The 21,829-nt window shown below is 33.6% G+C and overlaps 1 protein-coding gene and 1 non-coding gene across 6 annotated transcripts in view; one reads left to right on the plus strand and one right to left on the minus strand.

Annotated features, from left to right (window-relative positions):
* The window catches only part of PTBP2 (polypyrimidine tract binding protein 2), an 81,120-nt gene that overhangs the window by 29,435 nt on the left and 29,856 nt on the right, over positions 1 to 21,829 (plus strand). For 4 of the 5 annotated variants that reach the window (XM_065898204.1, XM_065898205.1, XM_065898206.1 and 1 more), the window contains 4 exons: positions 10,582 to 10,754; positions 11,701 to 11,844; positions 17,526 to 17,690; positions 17,782 to 17,892. In XM_065898204.1, coding sequence (XP_065754276.1) covers positions 10,582 to 10,754; positions 11,701 to 11,844; positions 17,526 to 17,690; positions 17,782 to 17,892 — 593 coding nt within the window. Of the gene's footprint in view, positions 1 to 7,029; positions 7,040 to 10,581; positions 10,755 to 11,700; positions 11,845 to 16,738; positions 16,742 to 17,525; positions 17,691 to 17,781; positions 17,893 to 21,829 lie in introns of those variants that run through there. The other variant, XM_065898208.1, reaches the window with a different exon arrangement.
* On the minus strand, positions 16,370 to 16,471 carry LOC136140643 (U6 spliceosomal RNA). Its single transcript, XR_010657641.1, has one exon. It is a non-coding gene; the product is annotated as a U6 spliceosomal RNA (small nuclear RNA).

Consider the following 21,829-nt stretch of genomic DNA (forward strand, 5'->3'; position numbering starts at 1 on the left):
GATTGACATGTATACACTAATATGTATAAAATGGATAACTAATAAGAACCTGCTGAAATTCAAAAAAAATTAAGTTCACTCCCTTTTACTTTTTGATGTGGTTACTAGAATACTTAAAATTTATGTGGCTTTTAGTATGTTTCTTTTGGACATTTGTAGTCTAAGAAGTCCAGTTAAAAGGCAAAGAATATCATACTGGATTAAAAAGTAAGACCTAATTACGGTGTCCACTGCTGTCGTCAGGTTGAAGTACAGAGACACAAGTTGAAAGTAAAAGGGATGGAAAATAATATTTCACGCAAACAGTAAGCACAAGAAAGTTGATGTGATTGTATTAACATCAGATGAAGTAGAATTCAAGACAAGGAGTATTACCGGGTATAAAAAGGCATATTTCTTAGGGTCGAAAGAGTCAATATATTGGAAAATATAACATTCCTTTATTTGTATATTAGTAATAACAGTTTCAAAGTACATTTTAAAAAATGACAAAATTAAAAGAGAAGCAGAGAAATCTACAATTTTAAATTTACAATTGGCTATTTTAACATTCCTCACAGTAATCAATAGGACGAATTGATCTTAAAAAAACAATACGTAGAGGATTTGAACAATGCTGTCAGCTTGGCTTAAGTCACATTTACAAGACATCCAATAACTGCACAATAGCCTTTTAAATGTACATAGGATATTCAACATGATGTTAAAATAACTTACAATAAATTTCAAATGATTGAAGCTCATATAGTACCTGATTATAGTGGGATTTACAGAAATCTAGGAAATTACCAAATATTTAGAAATTTACACAATTCTGAAAAGCACATGAATCACAGACGATATAAAGGGCATATTTTTGACTGAATGAAAATACATCATATTTTAGTCATACACCAAATGAAAATACATCTATATTTTCTTGGAATATAGAAGAAAATATAGAAATATTTTCCCCACAAGAAGTGCATGGGGGGAAAATAGTTCTATATCTATATTAGTACTTATCTACCTACATTGGAAAATATCTGTAGTAGAAAAAAAGAACGGTTTACAATTTCTGTTAAGAAAGAAAAAGAAAACATAAATTACCAGAATCAGGAATGAAAGTGGAGATATCACTACAGATCCTACACAGTGTAATAGGACAGAAAGACAGTATCACAAGCATCGGTAATGCTGATAAATTCAGCAACTTAGGTGAAATAGACAAACTCTTTTATAAATCTAGTGAACCAAAATTGATATAATAGATTATCTTTATATTATAATATTATAGATATAGATTACCTTTATCTCTGTTATCAAAATTGAATTTTTAATAATAAAAAACATCTTTTCACGGAGATTACTCAGGCATAGGTGATTTCACTCGTAGGTGGTTTTCACTTGTAGGTGGTTTTACTCAGGCATGGGCGGTTTCACTGTTGAATTTTATGAAACTTCAAAGTAAGAAATAATAGCCATCTTTTAACCTTTTTTAGAAAAAGAGAAGGGGGATACTCCCTAATTCACTTTATGAAGCTACCAAAACCAAAATCTAACAAAGATAATATAAGAAATCAGGATTTCGCACTAACATTTTTCATTAACATAAATGCAGACATTCTTAACAAGATATTAGCAAATCACTTTCAGCAGTATGTAAAAGGTAATTCATGATGACTAATTGAGGCTTACCTCTTGATTGTAAGGTTTAACAGTCGAAAAGGAATTCAGTGTAATTTATCACAGTAGAATAACGGAGGAAAAAGAATCATCATGTTAATAGAAGCAGAAAAGGCATTTGACAAAAATACAGCATCCATTCATGATTAAAAGTTCTCAGAAAACTAATAAGAAAGGGGAACTTCTACAGGGTAGACAAGGGGCATCTACTAAGAGCCTACAATAAATTTCATTCATAATGGTGAAATATTGAATGTTTTCTTTTTTTTTCCACTTTAAATTCAATTTTATTGAGGTATAATTTCCATACAATAAATTGCATCCATTTAAATTGTACAGTCAGATAAGTATTGAAAGATGTATACACCCATGAAATCACTGACAGTCAAAATATATATCCATCACACATACTAGATTCCTCATAGCCCTTTGTAGCCATCCCTTCCTGTTTTATCCCCTTCCCAATCACTGATCTGCTTTTTGTCACTATTAATTAGTTTGAATTCTATAGAATTTTGTATAAACAGAATCATGTACTGAATTCTATAGAATTTTGTATAAACAGAATCATGTACTATGTACTCTTCTGTGTTTTACTGCTTTCACTTCCTTTCCTCTTTACTGCTGAGTAGTGTTTGCATTTTGTTTATTCATTCAGCCATTGATGGACACTTAAGTCATTTCCCTTTGGGGACTATTATGAGTAAAACTGTTAGGAGCAATCATGTTCAAGTCTTTACGTGAACATCCACTGTTATTCCTCTTGAGTAAATGCTGAGGAGTGGAATGCCTGTTTTGTATGGTAGGTGTATGTTTAATTCTTATGTACATTTAATGCCAAACAGTTTTCAAAAGTGCTTATACCATTTTACATTCCCACCAGCAGTATATGAAAGTTCCAGTTGCTCAGCATCCTCACCTTGGTATTATCTTTTTATCTCTTCTAATGGGTGTGTAAGTAGTTTCTCAAGGTTTTAATTTTAGTTTTTATGACTAATGAGGTTGAGGAACTTTGCTCTTTTTTTCTAATTGATTAGAGCTTTTGTGTTCCCAGGTAAATTTAAGTAATCAATTTCTTGAAAACAACAGTAACAACAACAAAACCTGCAGGGGTGAATGTTTTCTTCTTAAAATGAGGAATGAAGTAAGGATGTCTGTTTCCACAATTTTTCTAGCTTTTACTTACATTAAGGCGAGTAAAATAAATAAAAAGCATAAAGATCAGAAGGGAAGAAGTAAAACTGTATTATTCACAGTCAACATGATTTTTAAAATAAAAACCCAAAGGAATCTAAATGATTTTAGAATGGTTTACAGGATACAGTTCACCATACAAAGATAATTTTTTTCTGATATTATTAGCAAAGTTTTGGAAAATGAAATTAAAAAAAATCTGTTTATAGAAACATCAGAAGGACAAAATATCAAAGAATAAATTTAACAAAAAATGTGCATGATAACTACATCAATAACTGCAAGGCATGGCAAAGAGAAATTAAAGACCTAAATAAATAAATACACCATGTTCATAAGTAGAAGGCTCAATGTGTTAAAGATGTCATTTTTCCCCTAATTGGGATGGAATTTATAAATCAGTCAAGCTGAACAGGCATTTACGTTGAAAGTGATGAATTGATCTACACTTTATATGGAAATAAAAAGACCTAGAATAACTAAAGCCATTTGAAAAAGAAAAAAAAGAGTTGGAATACTATTTGATTTCAAGAGTAAAGTAATCACAGCAGTTTAGTATAGCATGATTAGTGTCACAGAACAGTATTTATAAATAAACTCTTACATTTAAGGTCAGTTGATTATTTACAAAAGTCCCTTGGTCATTTAATGGTGAAAGGGAAGTATTTTTAACAAGTGGTGCTAGAACAGTTGGATACACAAATGAAAACAACAAAAAAATTAGAAACTCAAACCTTACTTCATGCCGTACGGAAAAAGATGAATTACATACCTAAACCTAAAATCTAAATATGCAAAGCTTTTAAGAAAAAAAATCCTAGAATGTATCCTCAACCTTGGGGTAAATGAAGATTTCTTAGAAAAGGTACAAAAATACACTAACCATAAAGGAATACTTTACAAACTAGAGTCCATCTAAATGAAAACCTTCTCATCAAACGACATTATTAAGAGAATGAAAAGGCACGGCACAGGCTGAGAGAAAATATTAATATTCATTCAGATATCAATACATGTCTGACATAATAAATACTTATATCCAGAGTATGTAAAGAATTCTTGCATGTCAAATACAAAGAGACTGATTTTTTAAATGGACAGAAGAAGGTACACGAATGGCTAAATAAGCACATGAAAAGATTTATTAGTCATAAGGAAATCACAATTTATAACTAGTATGAGATACCACTTCAGACCAACTAGAATCTAGGCTAAAGTTAAACAAATCGGTAATGCCAAATGTTGATGAGGATGTGGAGCAGCTGAAACTATATGCCATTGTTGGTGAGTGTAAAATAGTTGGAACACAGTTTGGCAGTTTCTTATAAAGTTAAACATAAACATGTCCTATGACCCAGTACTTCCATTTCTAGTTGTACAAATGTATGTATAAAAAAACTATTTATAATGGTCCCAAACTTGAAACAATCTAAGTGTCTTATCAACAGGAAAATGGATTAAGAAGTTAGTCATACAGTGGATTACTACTTACTCATTAAGAGCAAAAGAATTACTATTAATACATGTAGCAACACAAGTGAAAATTAAGAAACGTTATATGAAGCAAGAGAAGCCAGATGCAAAAGAGTATATACTGTGTGATTCCCTTTCTGTAAAGAGCAGATAATTAATTTTCAGTATAGAAACCAAAATAATCGTTGCTTGTGGGTGTTGGGGATTAATAAGTATTAGGACATTTTCTGGGGTGATGGACATGTTCTTTGTCAATGAACAAAGCTGTAAAATAAATAACAATTTGAAATAGTAGGCTACCTGTGGAAACCCATCAACTACTTGTAGAGTTCTGTCTTTCTGCAATGTAAAATGTGAGAAGGGGAATGAGTAAAAATGTCCTGGTGGGCAGGGGTCTGGATATAGGATTTGATTTGTTGTACTAAGGAGATTGGACTTCACGATGTTTACACTTAGAAAGGATTTTTGTTCCATTTGCATTTTTTAGGGAGCAGAGGGGGGTTACTACTGTACATAGGACAGTTTAAAACTTTACAATAATCTGCTTTAGAGACACCGAGGTCCTGAATTTTAGAGTCTCAGAAGTAGAATATGGAGAGAATGATATATGAAGAAATTAGACAATTTCTGAGTTATTTAGAAGTAGACTTTGGTAGAAGTATTAAGAGTTTCGGCCTAGAATCACTGGGTTGATGGATAGTAGTTCCATTAACAAAGGGAGCAAAGTAGAGAAAGTGATTTGTTTTTGTTGAAAAGAAAGAACAATCTGTTACTGTTTTCCTTTTTTTTAAAGTATGTTTAGGAATGATAATGTACTTTGTGACTAAAGAATGAATCAAATGTTTTTGTAGTGATGGAGTAAAATTTCTTAAAGCCTGTTTCAACCTAAGAAGTTTATATAGATTCAATTTATTTTACCTTTTTGAACAAAGGAAACATTGAGTTTTAAAATTGTTCTGTGTTTTTCCTAACATAGAAAGATGAGAGTCTGTGTATGTTCAAACAGACCCCAATTTGAATAATAAGACCTTTAAAAACCAGTGACTATACTTACCTGGACATATATGCAGTTGTCATCCAGGTGGCTCAAAAAGGGACTTTTACAGACAGGATTACAAGGACATTTTTATCATTATCAGATACAAAACAGAATTTCATTCTTACATTCCAGCTTTTCCCAAAATGTGTCTTCTGACTTCACTAGAATTCTTTTTCCAACAGCATCTATCTCAACAGCCTTTCCCTGTCCAGACTTTCTTTCTCTACATGTATATTTGTGTCAAAGAAAAAAAGAATTTTAGAAGTGAGAAAAGTTAATGTTATTAGAAACTTAGTCTTGGGGAAATAATCTTATTCAAAACTATTTTGTAATAAACTAGTTCCTTCAGAAGCATAACATTTCAAAGACACAGCTCTAACTAGTATTGGAATTGGATTTTATTGGAAGGAATTTTTAACTCTTTGGAAGTGGGGAGGAGGCTTGACAATTGTAAAATACGGTCTCTCTTGAGTCCATTTTTTTATAGGTGTGGAAATGGAATACCTCTTTAAGTTAGGTATACATGTTTCTGCCAGTGCTGCTGCTTTTCTTTAATATCAGTATTACTGCTGAAAGTATGACTTTTTCTCTATGTAAAAGAACTGAAATCATTTTATAGATTCTGTTACATGTTCAGAATTCTCTGAGATTTCCAATTAATTTTTACATACAGACATTTTTGATATGTTATTTCATTTTTTTGTAATACTTTGAGACTATTCCAGCACGTTGTTTCAGTTTGTTTATGAGGGTCCTAACAGCATGTCCTCTTGCATAGAGGTGTAGAGATAATGTGAGCCTTCCTCTAATTTAGTGTAGCCTTCTATATTTTTCCAGCTCATGCATAAGTTACTTTTGACAACTAGGCTATGCAGCTACTCAGAAATGCAGAGTTACAGGCAGCTTTTACAGTAAACCTAGTAAGATTTGTGTGTGTGTGTGCGGTGACTGTTGGAGTTAACTAAAGCTAGTAGAATAACAGAAGTATTCTCTACCTGTATATACCTACTTTTCTGGTTTAATTGTTCTTTGAAATTTCTGTTTCCATATAGAATGCAAAGAGTATGAGCATTCATTTTTCTTAGCTCAGATTAACTTTATTTTATTTTTTTGTTTTTCTAAAGCCAGCAGCTTGTATAACACTGTGCTTTGCCCAGAAGTCTAACTAAAACTACTTGAGAGTAAAACTGCTTTGCCTCTCAGTTATATTTCGATAAAGGAAGTTACAAGTGCTTTTTATAAATGCTTGAGTCTGGAAGAATTGGAGAGTGAGAATGTACTTATATTTTGTTAAAATAGTTTTCACTGGACAGATGAAGTAAAAAGTTTTGAGATGTTGCACTTCAAGTTGGTATATACAGTTGAAAGTATAGAACTAGAAATATTGGTGAATGAGTGGGACTAAAATAATAGACTTATAAAATAGAAGTTGATTTTTGAAACCCCTTACTGGAGTGTCTATATGAGCAAGTAAAAATGGGAACGACTTGAGACCAGAACACGTTGGGGCAGTCCAACCGTTTTGGGAAGTAAATGAGTTAGCAGAGGGGTCAAAGCAGGTATCAAATGAGTCAGGGAAGTAAGGAAACTAGAAGTAAGTTATTAAGGATGCTGTGAGAACAGAGAGATTTGGTAAGGTTGAGAGGGCTCACAGCTCTTCCACCACAGGTGGATTTAACAAATTACCCAGGATCTTGGTGAGACACTTTTGTGTGAAAACTACAGTTAAAAAGCCAGTAGAAGACAAAAGTCAGTCAAAGAGAAAAGAGATGGACTGGGACTGTTCAAAAGTGAAGATGTTCACTTTAGAACTGAGGTAGAAAACTTTTAAGTCTGTATTGGAATGTTCACTTAGAAACAAGTTTCTGTGTCTTGTTTTGAATTTGTGAGTAGAAGAGCTCCATTAAGCCAAAGGCTTTTTTAAGAAGGCATATATGGAAGACAGTATAAAGATTTCTACAATTTATATGCAGCTTACATGCATGAGTAAAAGCATTACTAAATCTGTTGTTGAAAAACAGTCTTTAAAATTCTTTAGTTTTACATACCTAAACCAAAGTTTCTGTCTGGAATTACCTGGGAAGTGTAAGGGAAAGGATTGTGGAAAGAAGTCCAAATTATAGTACTTTGTCTTCTGAAGAATCATAGATCTGTAACCCAGAGAGACCCCATCTTCCTTACTTCTCTAATAGGGTCATAAATGGCCTACATGTTTCATAAGTTGAGGCCACACTTTGTTTTATTTATTTATTTTTGGCTGCGTTGGGTCTTCATTGCTGCACGCGGGCTTTTGCGGCGAGCAAGGGGCTACTCTTCGTTGCAGTACACAGGCTTCTCATTGGACGGCTTCTCTTATTGCAGAGCATGGGCTCTAGGTACGCAGGCTTCAGTAGCTGTGGCATGCGGGCTCAGTAGTTGTGGCTCGCGAGCTCTAGCGTGCAGGTTCAGTAGCTGTGGTGTAAGGCTTAGCTGCTCCGTGGCATGTGGGATCTCCCGGACCAGGGCTCGAACCCATGTCCCCTGTATTGGCAGGCGGATTCTAAACCACTGCGCCACCAGGGAAGCCCCAAGGCCACACATTCAGTGCCCTTTCTCTTTTCCAGGGTTCGGGTACTTTTATATATGAAAGTCAGCTTAGTTTTATTTAAAGAAATCATCATTTCTCAATTTTACATTCTCATAGTATCATTTAAAATTGAGACTTCTATAATATTTAGCACTAAAATAAGAATATTTAATAGCCACCCTTTCTGAAGCTATTAATGGAGAGGAGTATCAAGTAGTGTAAAGACAGTGTAAATGTTGTTAGTTACATGGCATTTGGGAGAAAAGAACAGATGTTCTCTAGGCCATTATATATTACCTGAAGTTTGTCTTTATAAGGGTCCTCCTGTAGTAGTGGGTTGAGACTACAGACTATGGAGTCATACTCCTGAGTTTTAATCCTTTTCCTGCCATTTTCTGTCTTCACCCCTTAGTAACTCTGACCTTGGGCAGCTTAAGTACCTCTTATTTATAAATGGGATTGATGGGTTATAATAGTCTTAAGAGTTGTAAAGTGCCTGGCATGTAGGTTACTTTCAGTGAATGTTAAATATCAACACAAAAGAAAAGTACCTTCTTTTCTACAAGTTATTTATCATCATCTTTAACTGTGAAAACTGTCCCATCTACCTTTTTTACTCAGTTGTTTTAATCACCATCCACTGTCAAGAAATCATCCAACACAAATTCAAAACAATAAACTCTTGTATTCTTTTAATAATAGGTTTAGGCAGGTTTTTGCCTTTTGGGAATCATATTCTAAGAATCATTTGAAAAGGGAAGCGTTTTTTTCGCCCTATATGTGTAGTGATGGGTAGTATCTTTATTGTGATTTTTTTTTCTTGCCTTTTTCCCTAAAGGAAAAACAGAAGTTTGCTGTTTGAGTTTCCTGGTTTCATAACCTATAATTCATGGGACTATACGTTGGACTGAATTATTTGTTCTTGTTATTTAAACAAATGAATGAACAAGAGCACAGTCTATCAGATTGCTTTGCTAAGAAAAGGCGTTAGAAGAATACGCATTTGTATGTCAGTTATATGTTTTAAGGTATATGTGTATTTTTTGATTCCCTGCAGTATCATTTAACAGACCCAGTGATGATTTTGTTAAAATAAGATGCCACAAAATAGGAAATTCAGCCTGTTTCTGGTAGGTTCAGGTGCCTGTGTACATAGATGTTTTCCTTACTTATGAAAGGAAGTGTGGAGAGCTTTTTGTAGTTCTTATTTTTGGAATGATGAAGAGCTAACCAGCAAGATTTTTCTGGTAATATATTCAGAAACCATAGCTTACTACTGTCTTCTGTACAGAGTCAACTTAAGGGAATTTTTAATTGTATTGGCTGTTCGTTTATGTATATAAACTTGAGTGAAACTGTTAAAATATGACTTAATTGACACTAAGTTATACTTATCAGGTGAATTCACATATTATCTCTGATCATCCAGTAAAATAACTACCACATCACCCTCTTCCAGTCCTCTGCTAAGTCACTTTTAATCACATTACTGTGCTTTACTTTCTCCATAGCACTTAATCTCTATAAGAAATAATCTGGTTCGTGTACTGGGTAGTCCATCTCTCCCACTAGACTACAGGACAGCATCAGGGATCTTACTGCTTACTGTTCACTGCTGTACCCTCAGAACCTAAAGAAGTGCCAGACATATTCTTGATAACTCAGTAATGTTTAAAGAATTAATGTTTGAATAAATTTTGAAGGCACTTAGAAGATCCCGATGGTCTTAGAATTTTATAGATAATATTGAATGTTTTCTGGGGGTGTACTGTAAAGTACCAAAAATCATATCAAAGTGGAGTATACATGCATATTTCTCACTGTGTAAGGATTCTTCAGGTTAGAGTCTCAGAAATATCCTTGAGTTCTTAGAAGATTAAGAACCATCAAAACATCACATATTTTATTGATTCTTTAGTAAGTTTGGATTTTGGTTTTTTGTTTATTTTGTGTGTTTTGGTAAAGCTTTGGAATAAAAGCAGGCAACTAATTTGTTGTTTAAAATATATCACTTTAAAGCTCAGAGTAACAGAATAAGATAATCAAGTCCATGAGTGATTTATAGTAGATTTTGATAGTGACAAAACATTTTAGGTAGAGGAATGTGACCCATAGTGTGGAGTGACTGCATAATAATTTTTACAGCATTGCCTTCTTTGATTCTGTTTTTTAGCACATTTTTCAAATTGAACAATTTAGAATTTCTCAGGTAAAATTATAATTAATTTTTGCTAAGTCAAAATTTTCACTTTTTTGTATTTTCCTTAGTCTTAGACTAAGTCTTAGACTCCTTATTAGTCTCTAATAAGACGATTGAATTGTAAGGTAATTGTGTTCTATAGCCATTGACCATTTCTTTATGAAATTGCATTTTAATGTTTTTGATTATCACTTGCTACTCTTTACATATGCTATCCAGAAATATATTTACCCAATAGTAATCTTAATTGATGATTTCATTTAGTAGTAATTGGTGGATATGATTTTCTCTGTTACTTTGCAAACTTGGTTTTTGAATTTTTAGGAAGTATCCCAACTATGCTCAGCTCTGTTTTTAAGTTCTTTATTAAAGTTTGTTTTGTGATTTTTTTATGCAAATAAGGAAAATCAATATACTAAAGACTGTTTCTTTAATGTCTTTCAGCCAATGGTAATGATAGTAAAAAATTTAAAGGAGAAGATAAAATGGATGGTGCTCCTTCTCGTGTACTTCATATTCGAAAATTACCTGGTGAAGTGACAGAAACTGAAGTTATTGCTTTAGGCTTACCTTTTGGTAAGGTGACCAACATCCTTATGCTGAAAGGAAAAAATCAGGTATATTTCTTTCAGGACTTATAAAATGTTAAGCCCCAACTATCCAGCAGGTGTGAATTAGCTGTTGCCTCATGAAAGGATAGTATATAGTAGGTTACTTTTCTTAAAGAACATGACAGAAGTCTTACTCTGACTTCTCCTTGTAGCTGTGTTTGGGAAACTAATGGTAGGGAGCTAAAATGAATAAGTCACTGTAGTTTTCAAATTTCAAATTTTAAATTCCCTTTAGGACTCTAATTGAACTACTGGTCAATGAGATTGTAGGAAATACAGATGAAATACTTCTTTTATTGTGGCTTTGCTCTTTGTAATATCGGAAATCAGTAAGGACACTAGCAGCATCTTATCCTTTAAGCTTATCCCAGGGAAATATTTATCTGATAGCATTAGAAAAAGATAGTCATTAGTCCCAGACATTCTATATTGAATAGTTATACCTGTAGCAGTAGGGTCCAGGTATATTAAAAATCAAATTTTGTTTTAAAGTTTCTAATGATACCATTTAGAAGAATTTAGAGAAATTTAATGTTCTCTTAAATATAGTTAATATCACTAATAATATGACATTTAATTTTTTTCTTTGTTAAATTGTAAATACTTTAAAAATGACTTGGTGTTCTCTTATGTTTTCTAGGTTAGGAGTGGTAAAATTCTGGTGCTGGAAAATGTTTAGATTTTATTTTCTCTAGCCTTTGTTGAAATGGGTACATTTGTAGTGTATGGAAAATCAGAGGTGGAAGTTGTATTCTAAGAGCTTCTGAGTTTAATTGTATCTCTAAACTTCAGTAAGAGATTTCTAATTCTACCTACTAGAGCATCTAAATGTAACTTGAAAGGTTATATTCTAGATACTGATTTTTCTAATGAACCAAACAGATTACACAGATACTGAAGTTTATTTGAATTTTATTCATAATATTAAGATTTTTGCTATTTAAATTTTCAGGCATTTTTGGAACTAGCAACAGAGGAAGCAGCTATTACTATGGTTAATTACTATTCTGCTGTGACACCTCACCTTCGTAACCAACCGATTTATATTCAGTACTCCAATCACAAAGAACTAAAAACAGATAATACATTGAACCAAGTGAGTATGTGTAGGTACATAAATAAAATGGCCTAGAACGTATTAAGAATCTCATAAACATATTAGCAGAAAAAAATTTTTTTACCATTCAGAAGATTTTTCTGTGAGCATTTTCTTGTTTTTTGTTTTCTGGTTTTTTTGTGGCATTTTCTTGTAGCCTGTTAAGTATTAACCATTATGTTAATTTACAGAAAGTATGTGTGGTCTCTTATTTTCATATTTTAAATTAATACTGGATAAATTAGTTAAATAGCATTTTTTTCAGTGATTTTAAGGTTCTGGTCAAAGTGTTCTTTTTCTTTGTGCAAATTAAAGTTTTTGTATACATACTGTCTGAGGTAGGACTTAAGCATAAACTGTTTATGCAACTCTGCTGCTTAGACTTCAGTGTACGAAGTTCAGTCCCTTTGGTAATTTGACTTTTAATAGGTCTTAATTTCTTATGGAAAAACTCCTACTGAGGATGTGTTAATGGTTTTCCTGGGGGGGGGAATGTAAGAATTGAGAATATATGTTGAGAATATGTGTTGATCTTTTAAAAATGTGATGTAGAAGATATTAATTATCTAAAATTATTTTTTTAGAAAAAGTATAAGAATGGTTTTAGATCTAAATACATAGGATTGCAATAAAAACTGGTCTAAAAGCTCTTCAAATGTAGTTTTTAGCTAATTATATCTGTTTTAGTAAAATCTAAACTGTGGCTCTTATCAAAAATTAAATGGAAAATAATTCCTCATAGATTTTAACCTTTGTAAAAAATAATTTAAGATCATTTTGATAGTTCATGAAAAATAAGCTTGTAAAACTTTTTGCCTGAAAGATAAGGCTAAAATTTCAGTTGCTTTTTAAATTTGATAATTTTCATTTCTTTTGAACCAGAAGTTGTACTTCTCAGAATTTATCATGAGGAAATATACCAAAAGAAAATATGTATTCTCTATTCTTTTTACTTAGAGTTTAAAATGGCATTTAATATCCCAATTTTATTTTACATGTTAGTATTTTCAGTAATTAGTGAATGCATTCTCATTTAAAAAGATTCAAATGAAAATGCTGTGGAAAGAATAAAGATAAGGCATCTATAGATAGATACATAGATATATGTAGGGGAGGGGGATTTGTAATTTCAAATAGGATAACCAGTGGAAGCTCAACCAACAAGTGACATTTGAGTAACAAACTTCAAGGTGATTAGAGAATAAGGCACTTATTGCAGTCTTGGTTATGTTCCAGACATAGGGAGCAGTCAGTGCAATGTTCTTATGTTGAAAAAAATTTTTTTGACAGCCATATTTTTGATTTTCAAAAGTTCTTCTTTTCTTTGATACCCTTTTTACGTCGTAGTTGGTCATTCTTTACAGTTACTAATTAATGGTATTTTAAAATACTTGACTGTATCTTTTACTTTCTTTAGAATTAGCTGTTATGTTTATCTTGTTCTCTCTATTCTTCTCTTCCTCCCACCCACCCTCATTGTCTGTTTATATTTCAGAATGGACAGTTAGGTTTTATTGGACTTGCATGCTTTCCTCTAGAGTAAGGTAATGAGGACTTGGATACTAACCTGGGATCCCCCCCCAAATGCCAGAGGTCTTTATTCTTGGCTTTCAAAACTCCTTTTAGAGTTTTTGTTCTTTTAAGGGAGTGTTTAGTTGTTGTTGCTTTTGTTTTTATTGTTTAATAATAAGTTGGTTGATGGTGAGGAGGAAGAGGATGTTTGTTAGCCATACTTTCTGTTAACCCTTTTATTTTCATTCTCCTTCCTCCTGTGTACCTACCAATTTCTAATTTGATTCCTATGGATGCTACCAGTGCAAACCCTGTTTTGCTATGTGTTCACTATGTCTTCTGTCCATGCATTTTCTGAGTTTTGGGAATTTGATAAAATTATTCTGAGCTAGTGATAACCTTTTCTCTTCAGTATCTGCATTTATTCCATTTTGTACTTATTTATAGTCATTTTAATAGTGTTTTATAATAGAAGAGAGACAAATGAATGTGTGTGTCAATCATGAATTCTTCCAGAACCTTTCATCAAATCAGTAGGTTCTGTGAATTCACTCTTTTTAGTATCTGCCCAGTTTTCTTCTTTCTTGCTGCTTCGTTTGCTCAGACACAGTCATCTGCAGCAAATCCTTTTCATGCTCAGGGTAAAGGCCCTTTGAGATGAATACTGTTTCTGTCTTATGGCTACTCCCACCCTATTTTCCTGTGCTTCTATCCCGGTAGTAATTGTAGCGCCTATAACCTGGCATGCTTTCTCTTATTTTATCTTTGGAGGCCATTGTGCTTCTGTGCTGTCACTTTTACCTGGAATATTGTGGCCTGCCTGCCTTTGTACCACCTTTCCATCCCTTACTTCACATGGCCACTTGTTAGACATCTTCAGGTTTCCCATTAGTTAGTTTCCTTGAAAGCCATCCTCTGATCCACAGAGTGGATTAGGTTTGGATTAAGAACCCTTAATACAAATGAAAATCACAGTGAGATACTGCCATGTATACCATACTGGATAAAATTAAGACCGGTAATACCAAGTATTGGAACAATGTAGAGAAGCTTGAACTTCGTAAATAAGTGATGAGAATGTAAATTGGTAGAATCATTTTTAAAACCTTGAAATATCTACTAAAGCTGAGTATATACATATTCTTTGACTTAGTAATTTTTACTAGTCATGTATCTGAGAAAATAAATACATATGTGCATGAAAAGATATGTATAAGAAAGTTCATGGCACACTGTATGTACTAGCCCAGAGCTGGAAATGATCCACATGTTCAGCAGCTGTAGAATGTGTTGTGGTACATTTATTCGTTGGAATACTGACTGGCAAAAAGAATGAACAAGCCACTGGTATCTCTAGAACTTGGATGAACATCATAAAAATTATGTTTATTGGAAGAAGCCAGATCAAAGTAGAACACATACTATATGGTTCCATTTATATAACTGGGAGAAAGCATGTGTGTGGTTTCTGGAGTGTTGGTAATGTTCTATTTTTTTATCTAGATAGTCCTTTTACAGATATGTTCTATTTGTGAAATTTTATTGAGCTGTATATACTTATGATTTGTGTCCTTTTATGTGTATATGATTGTTTCAATATGAAGTTTAATTAAAATCTAGGTTGGCAAGCCAACTCTGCTTCATGAATTTTTTTAAAAAACGTATGAAGAGGCTTCCCTGGTGGCACAGTGGTTAAGAATCCACCTGCCAATACAGGAGATACGGGTTCGAGCCCTGGTCCAGGAAGATCCCACATGCTGCAGAGCAACTAAGCCCATGCACCACAACTACTGAGCCTGCTCTCTAGAGCCTGCAAACCACAATTACTGAGCCCACATGCCACAACTACTGAAACCCACACGCTTAGAGCCCGTGCTCTGCAACAAGAGAAGCCACCACAATGAGAAGCCCATGCACCGCGATGGAGAGTAGCCCCTACTCGCCACAACTAGAGAAAGCCAGCGCACAGCAACGAAGACGCGATGCAGCCAAAAATAAATAAATAAATGTCATTTTATTTATTTAAAAAAAAATGGGGGAGGGAGATGCAAGAGGGAGGAGATATGGTGATATATGTATATGTATAGCTGATTCACTTTGTTATAAAGTAGAAACTAACACACCATTGTAAAGCAATTATATGCCAATAAAGATGTTAAACAAAAAAGCTACACATAAATGAGACCAAAAAATGTATGAAGTTACTTGTTAATGATAATAGAGAACGTAATTGTTAAGGTAAAAAAGGAAGATGGAGAACAGTGAATAGTATTGGAAAGAAAAGTATGCAGTAGATAAGTACTTAACATGCTTGTATGGAGTACATATATACATATATGCTTGTGTATGTAGGGAAAGCAGACAGGGTGACTGAGTTGCAGAGGAAGCTTAACTTTATACTGTTTGGATAGTACACCATGATCAAGTGATTCCTATTTTAAGGAGACGTTCCATTATTTAAAATAGCAGATGTTAGAGTTGTTCTAAGTTATGATATTTCCATGCTTATTATAATAAATGTATATAAAGACATGTTCACTAATGAAGAAAGTGAACAGTGAGCTACTTGCAATGAGCTACTTAAAATACTTTATTTAAATATATATTGGGTTAAATATGTTCAGATGTTTAAATTAACAAACATTGTTCTAGAAATCTTTTTATCCCTCTTTTTTTATAACTATATTCTTTATAGTAGTGTAAATGTGCCCATTGTATTAAATATTTATTGTATGTTTCAAAATGTTGGATTTGAATTAACAAGTCACTTTAACATAAATTTATAGGTCATATTTTATTAGCATTTAGATGATGAAGTTTGACTATATGAGTGTGTGATCTCCTTGAGTACCAAGCTATATCATTTCCTGGTTATGTAATATTTCAGTGAAATGACAATCCTCCCACCTTTTTTGAGATATAATTCACATATACATTGTGTGGGTTTTAAGGTGATTTGATATATTTATATTTCGCAAAATGATTACCACCACCACATTAGTTAATAGGTCCAGAAAAAATGTGACACTTCATGATTTTGGGGTCATATTTGCATAGGGCCATGCTAATCTCTGTGTTGTTCCAGTTTTAGTATATGTGCTGCTGAAGGGAACACTGATCATTCCTTATTATCATAAATGTTCTCATTCTTTTGTATCCGCCTTCCTTTTCATTCATCACTGTGCTCTGTTTATATTCCTGTTCATCTGCCAATACAACTTTTTCAGACTATAAAGAAAGCAGTGTAGAGGTATTTGTCATTATTATATCTAACAGTTATTTGCCTTTATATAGGTTTTCTGACCCCAGATAAGGTAGAAAGAAATTATTCCTTATCAGTGAATCTGTCAGTAATAATAGGAAAGGCATAATAGTAATAAAGGCAGTCTTTTTGGAACATTTAACATATGATTTAGTTGACAGATTTCCCAAAAATACTGTATTTTTTCAGCTCCATATATATATTTTTTTCACATTTTAAAATCTCAGAAATCAAGATGTGTCTTATAATAGTTGATCTGTCATGGTTCAATTATCAATATCTTCCTAGTCCTACGTAAAATTATAGTGTATTAGATACCATAACATGTATGGAAAATATTCTTATTTTATTTTGAAGTATTCCTGAAAATTTTATGGCTTTGTAGTATGGTATACATCAATTTCTGTTCTAAAAATTTTGGTTTCAGAAGTTATGCTAGTATGAAAAAAAGACTTAATTTGTATCTGAATATTCTTCTTTTAGGATTTATTGGAAATAATGTTTATGGGAGTTCTTTTGGATAATCTAGTAATCCCCTTAAGGTTTACTATGTGCCTTTTTTATGGAATGAATAATGTTAGTTTCATTGTTCTCTAAAAGTTTCTATTTAAAACATTTTCTGAATCTGTCAGACTACATCTTGTTGTTTTAAGAGGAAATTACACCAACTGTCTTTCTTGTTCCACATTGGTCCCAAACCCTAGATAATTGTTTTGAAGTAAAATAAATACTAGTATAATACTTGAATTATAATCCTTGGCTCATGGCCGGTGCTCAAAATATTTATTGAGTGTTAAATTTTATTTAATCTATGTGTTTTAGAAAAGAATTTAATATTGTAACGTTTAGCAAAGTATAGGTGAAAATACCAGGAATGTTTCTAAAGTGTTTATCTTTCTTTTTTTAGCGTGCTCAAGCAGTTCTTCAAGCAGTGACAGCTGTCCAGACAGCAAATACTCCTCTTAGTGGCACCACAGTTAGTGAGAGTGCAGTGACTCCAGCCCAGAGTCCAGTGCTTAGAATAATTATTGACAATATGTATTACCCTGTAACACTTGATGTTCTTCACCAAGTAAGTTTAGTTTAATTTGCATGTTTATCTATAAAATTGAGAAATAATAATACAGTAGATAAAATTTGTTTTGATTTTAATGTTTTAACAGATATTTTCTAAGTTTGGTGCTGTATTGAAGATAATCACATTTACAAAAAATAACCAGTTTCAAGCTCTTCTCCAGTATGGCGATCCAGTAAATGCTCAGCAAGCAAAACTAGTAAGTCTAGCTTTTTTTTGAGATAGCAATAATTTTCAGTGGTAGATATGTATATACACATATATATGTGTAGCTAATGTTATTAATACTGACATAACTTAGCGATACCATATAGCATTTTAGATGGCACACATTATTGTCATTAAGGTAATATTGGAAAAGCTTAGTATTTATGATAAAAAAGATGTTTATTTTTAACAGTCATATTTGTAGTTATATGTAATATAGGCTTATAGTTTGCATTTTTGTTTGATTTAGGTCCAGAAGTTTTGTGCTCTTGAGGATATATCAGGATTGTATTGTGCATGCATACCTGTATAAGATTTTACATTTTCCAGTGGGAGTTTCAAAGTAATAAATTTATCTATAAGATAGTTTGGCTGAAATACATCAGTAGACATGTGGCTCAATTCTATGATAGGCTCTCAGCTATTTCCAGTATTCTTTTTAAGTATTTTTTTAAAAGATAGGTTTTTTGAATAAGTTCTTAGTCTCCCTTTTATTCACATTACTTACCTTTTTTGTTGTTGTTGTTATATATGGAGGGTAAGAAACTGTTCAAAGCAGTAAAATCTACCCGTCATAGCTACCACTGAAAACTGCATACCACATCTTTGTTTCTAAATGCCTAACCTTCTGTTTGTGTATCTTATTTAAATCTACCTTTTTCTGTCTCTTTAACTTCTTGTGCTGTAGTATCTCATTTTTATTCCATTATTAAAACATTAAATATTTATTATTAAATCAACTGTCTGTACTTATATTTGTCTTACCTTTTTTCTCCCTTTCACACTTTTACTTTCAGACTAATTATGGTCTATTCAATACTTCCTCCAGATCAAGATAGGTTGTATGGAACCAGGCCATTTTTAATTATTGTTTCATTGTATTCCATCCTTAGAATCTCATTTGGGGAGCAAAAATAGCTTCAGGTAGCAGAAAGGCTTTACTAGTAATAATAACATAATTGAAATGGTTTTACCAAGTGCTGTTACCTCATTTTTTTCTGACTACTCCATGTTATAAACAGAGCAGGAATTTTTCCTGTGTTACAAGGGGATGCTAAGATTTAAAGAGGTAAATTACTTATAATGTACACTATCTGTAAAGTTGACATTTTTTTAGTCTACTTTTCTCCAGTGTGTTCCTACTCACTGGTTCCCAATTGCATGATCTAATCCTATTATGTTTCCCTTTTCAGCAATTAGAGTTCTTCTTTAAAAAAAGAATTGTCTTTCCTAACATGCCCCAGCCCTCCAACTTTGGAGATATTTTATATTTAAAGAGTTACTGAAATCATTGTGGTATGAGGTTTGATCAGTAGCAGACAATCTAGAAGCCGTGTTCTCGATGACACTTTTCACAACTTCAAACAAATTTAAATATAGTGCACATTTTTCTTAACATGGAATATTTTCTTTGTCATTCCCTTCCGATCCAGAGGAAGAGTATTTGGTGAAGGACCAGTGAAATGGAATTTGATTCAGAATTATACTGCATTTGGGCTATACAATTCAGTGGTTAAAGCAGTTTATATATATCTTTCAGCATTTGATAGGTTTTCTTTTTTCTTTTTTTTTTTTTTTTTTTTTTTTGTGCGGTATGCGGGCCTCTCACTGTTGTGGCCTCTCCCATTGCGCAACACAGGCTCAGCGGCCATGGCTCATGGGCCCAGCCACTCTGTGACATGTGGGATCTTCCCGGACCGGGGCACGAACCCGTGTCCCCTGCATCGGCAGGCGGACTCTGAACCACTGCGCCACCAGGGAAGCCCTAAACATATAATGACTCCAGTCATTTTTCTTCGTGCCTTTATCTGGACTGTGGACTGTACCTAGAGAATATCACATAATCTAGCCAGTACTAATTTAAATTCTTCAGCATCAACTACAAATAGACTCCGCTTGCAAAATCTTACCACATTTCTTCGGTCTGTTCTCCCATTTTCCACAGTGACTATATCGGATAGAAATTTCTCTTTCCACCAAGTCTGTCTTCACTCTTTCTTACAACCTTGCCTGCTGCTTCTCAGAAAAAATAGAAACTATCAGATGGAAACTCCATCAGTATTTCTCACAAAATCTACTTATACCCACACATATCTGTCTCTTCTAAATAAAAGGCATAGATATTTCTAAGACCAGTAAACACCAGATACCATCCTGTTCTGCCTCATAAGAGCCTTTGCATTTTCATCCCCTCTTTCTCCTGTATTTTTCTCTTTGTTACTTCTCACCAGTGTTTCAAGTGTGCTTAAGTGTTCTCTCATTTTTTAAATGAATTTACCCTTAATTCTGTATTCCATATATCTGTCCATCTAACACCTTGTCTCTCTTCCCTTTCTTCATTTATAACTAGAATTCTTTTTTTTTTTTTTTTTTTTTAACATCTTTATTGGGGTATAATTGCTTTACAATGGTGTGTTAGTTTCTGATTTATAACAAAGTGAATCAGCTATACATATACATGTGCTCCCATGTGTCTTCCCTCTTGCGTCTCCCTCCCTCCCACTCTCCCCCTCCCACCCCTCCAGGCTGTCCCAAAGCCCCGAGCTTATATCCCTGTGCCTTGCGGCTGCTTCCCCCTAGCTATCTACCTTACTACGTTTGTTAGTGTGTATATGTCCATGACTCTCTCTCGCCCTGTCAAAACTCACCCTTCCCCCTCCCTATATCCTCAAGTCCGTTCTCCAGTAGGTCTGCGCCTCTATTCCTGTCTTATCCCTAGGTTCTTCATGACATTTTTTCCCCTTAAATTCCATATATATGTGTTAGCATACGGTATTTGTCTTTGTCTTTCTGACTTACTTCACTCTGTATGACAGACTCTAGGTCTATCCATCTCATTACAAATATCTCAATTTCATTTCTTTTTAAGGCTGAGTAATATTCCATTGTGTATATGTGCCACATCTTCTTTATCCATTCGTCCGATGATGGGCGCTTAGGTTCTTTCCATCTCCGGGCTATTGTAAATAGAGCTGCAATGAACATTTTGGTACATGACTCTTTTTGAATTTTGGTTTTCTCAGGGTATATGCCCAGTAGTGGGATTGCTGGGTCATATGGTAATTCTATTTGTAGTTTTTTAAGGAACCTCCATACTGTTCTCCATAGTGGCTGAACCAATTCACATTCCCACCAGCAGTGCAAGAGTGTCCCCTTTTCTCCACACCCTCTCCAGCATTTATTGTATAACTAGAATTCTTAAATAAGCTGTCTTTATTTGCTGTTTATACTTATTATCCTCTTCTTATTTCTCTACTTAGAGTAATTTGGTTTCAGCCCCTGTTTATCCATATTTTTCTCCCTCGTGTCACCAGTGATCACTAGAGTAGCTAAATCTCAACAGAATTATTCAGTCCTTATCTTAACTAACCTTAGGTAACATTTGACATTGAACCTTTCTGTCCCTTTCTTAAAATCGTCTTTTCTCCTGGTCTCTGACACTTCTCACCTAGATATATCCCACCTCTGTCCCTTCCTTGTTACATTCCTCCCCTTCCACCACGGGGACCTCAGCTGTTACACACAGCTCAATTACACCTTTGTGATTCTGACTACTCACATCACTTTTTCTAGCTCAGACGTCTTCTAAGAGACCCAGATTAGGAACCCATGGACCATGGCGCACCTTCAAACTTAGCGTGTTCAATTAACTCCTGTCACCACCACCCCCCACCACCAAAAATACGAAAGCCTGTATTTTCTGTATCAATAAAGGTCAAGGTACTATGAATCTAAGAAACAAGCCAGAAAACGTTGAATCTTCCTTTATTCCTCTTCCTTTCAGCTTATCACCAAATAGTACTCATTCTAGACCCTAAATTTCTGTTGAATCTATCCTTTTATCTCCAACTCTCTTGCCATCACCATAGTCTAAGCTAGTGTCATTCAAAGTGCTAGTTTTAGATGCTACAAGGCACTTGTGCAAAAAT

The sequence above is a fragment of the Phocoena phocoena genome, chromosome 1 (assembly GCF_963924675.1).
Source record: "Phocoena phocoena chromosome 1, mPhoPho1.1, whole genome shotgun sequence".
In the NCBI taxonomy this organism is placed as follows: Eukaryota; Metazoa; Chordata; class Mammalia; order Artiodactyla; family Phocoenidae; genus Phocoena; species Phocoena phocoena.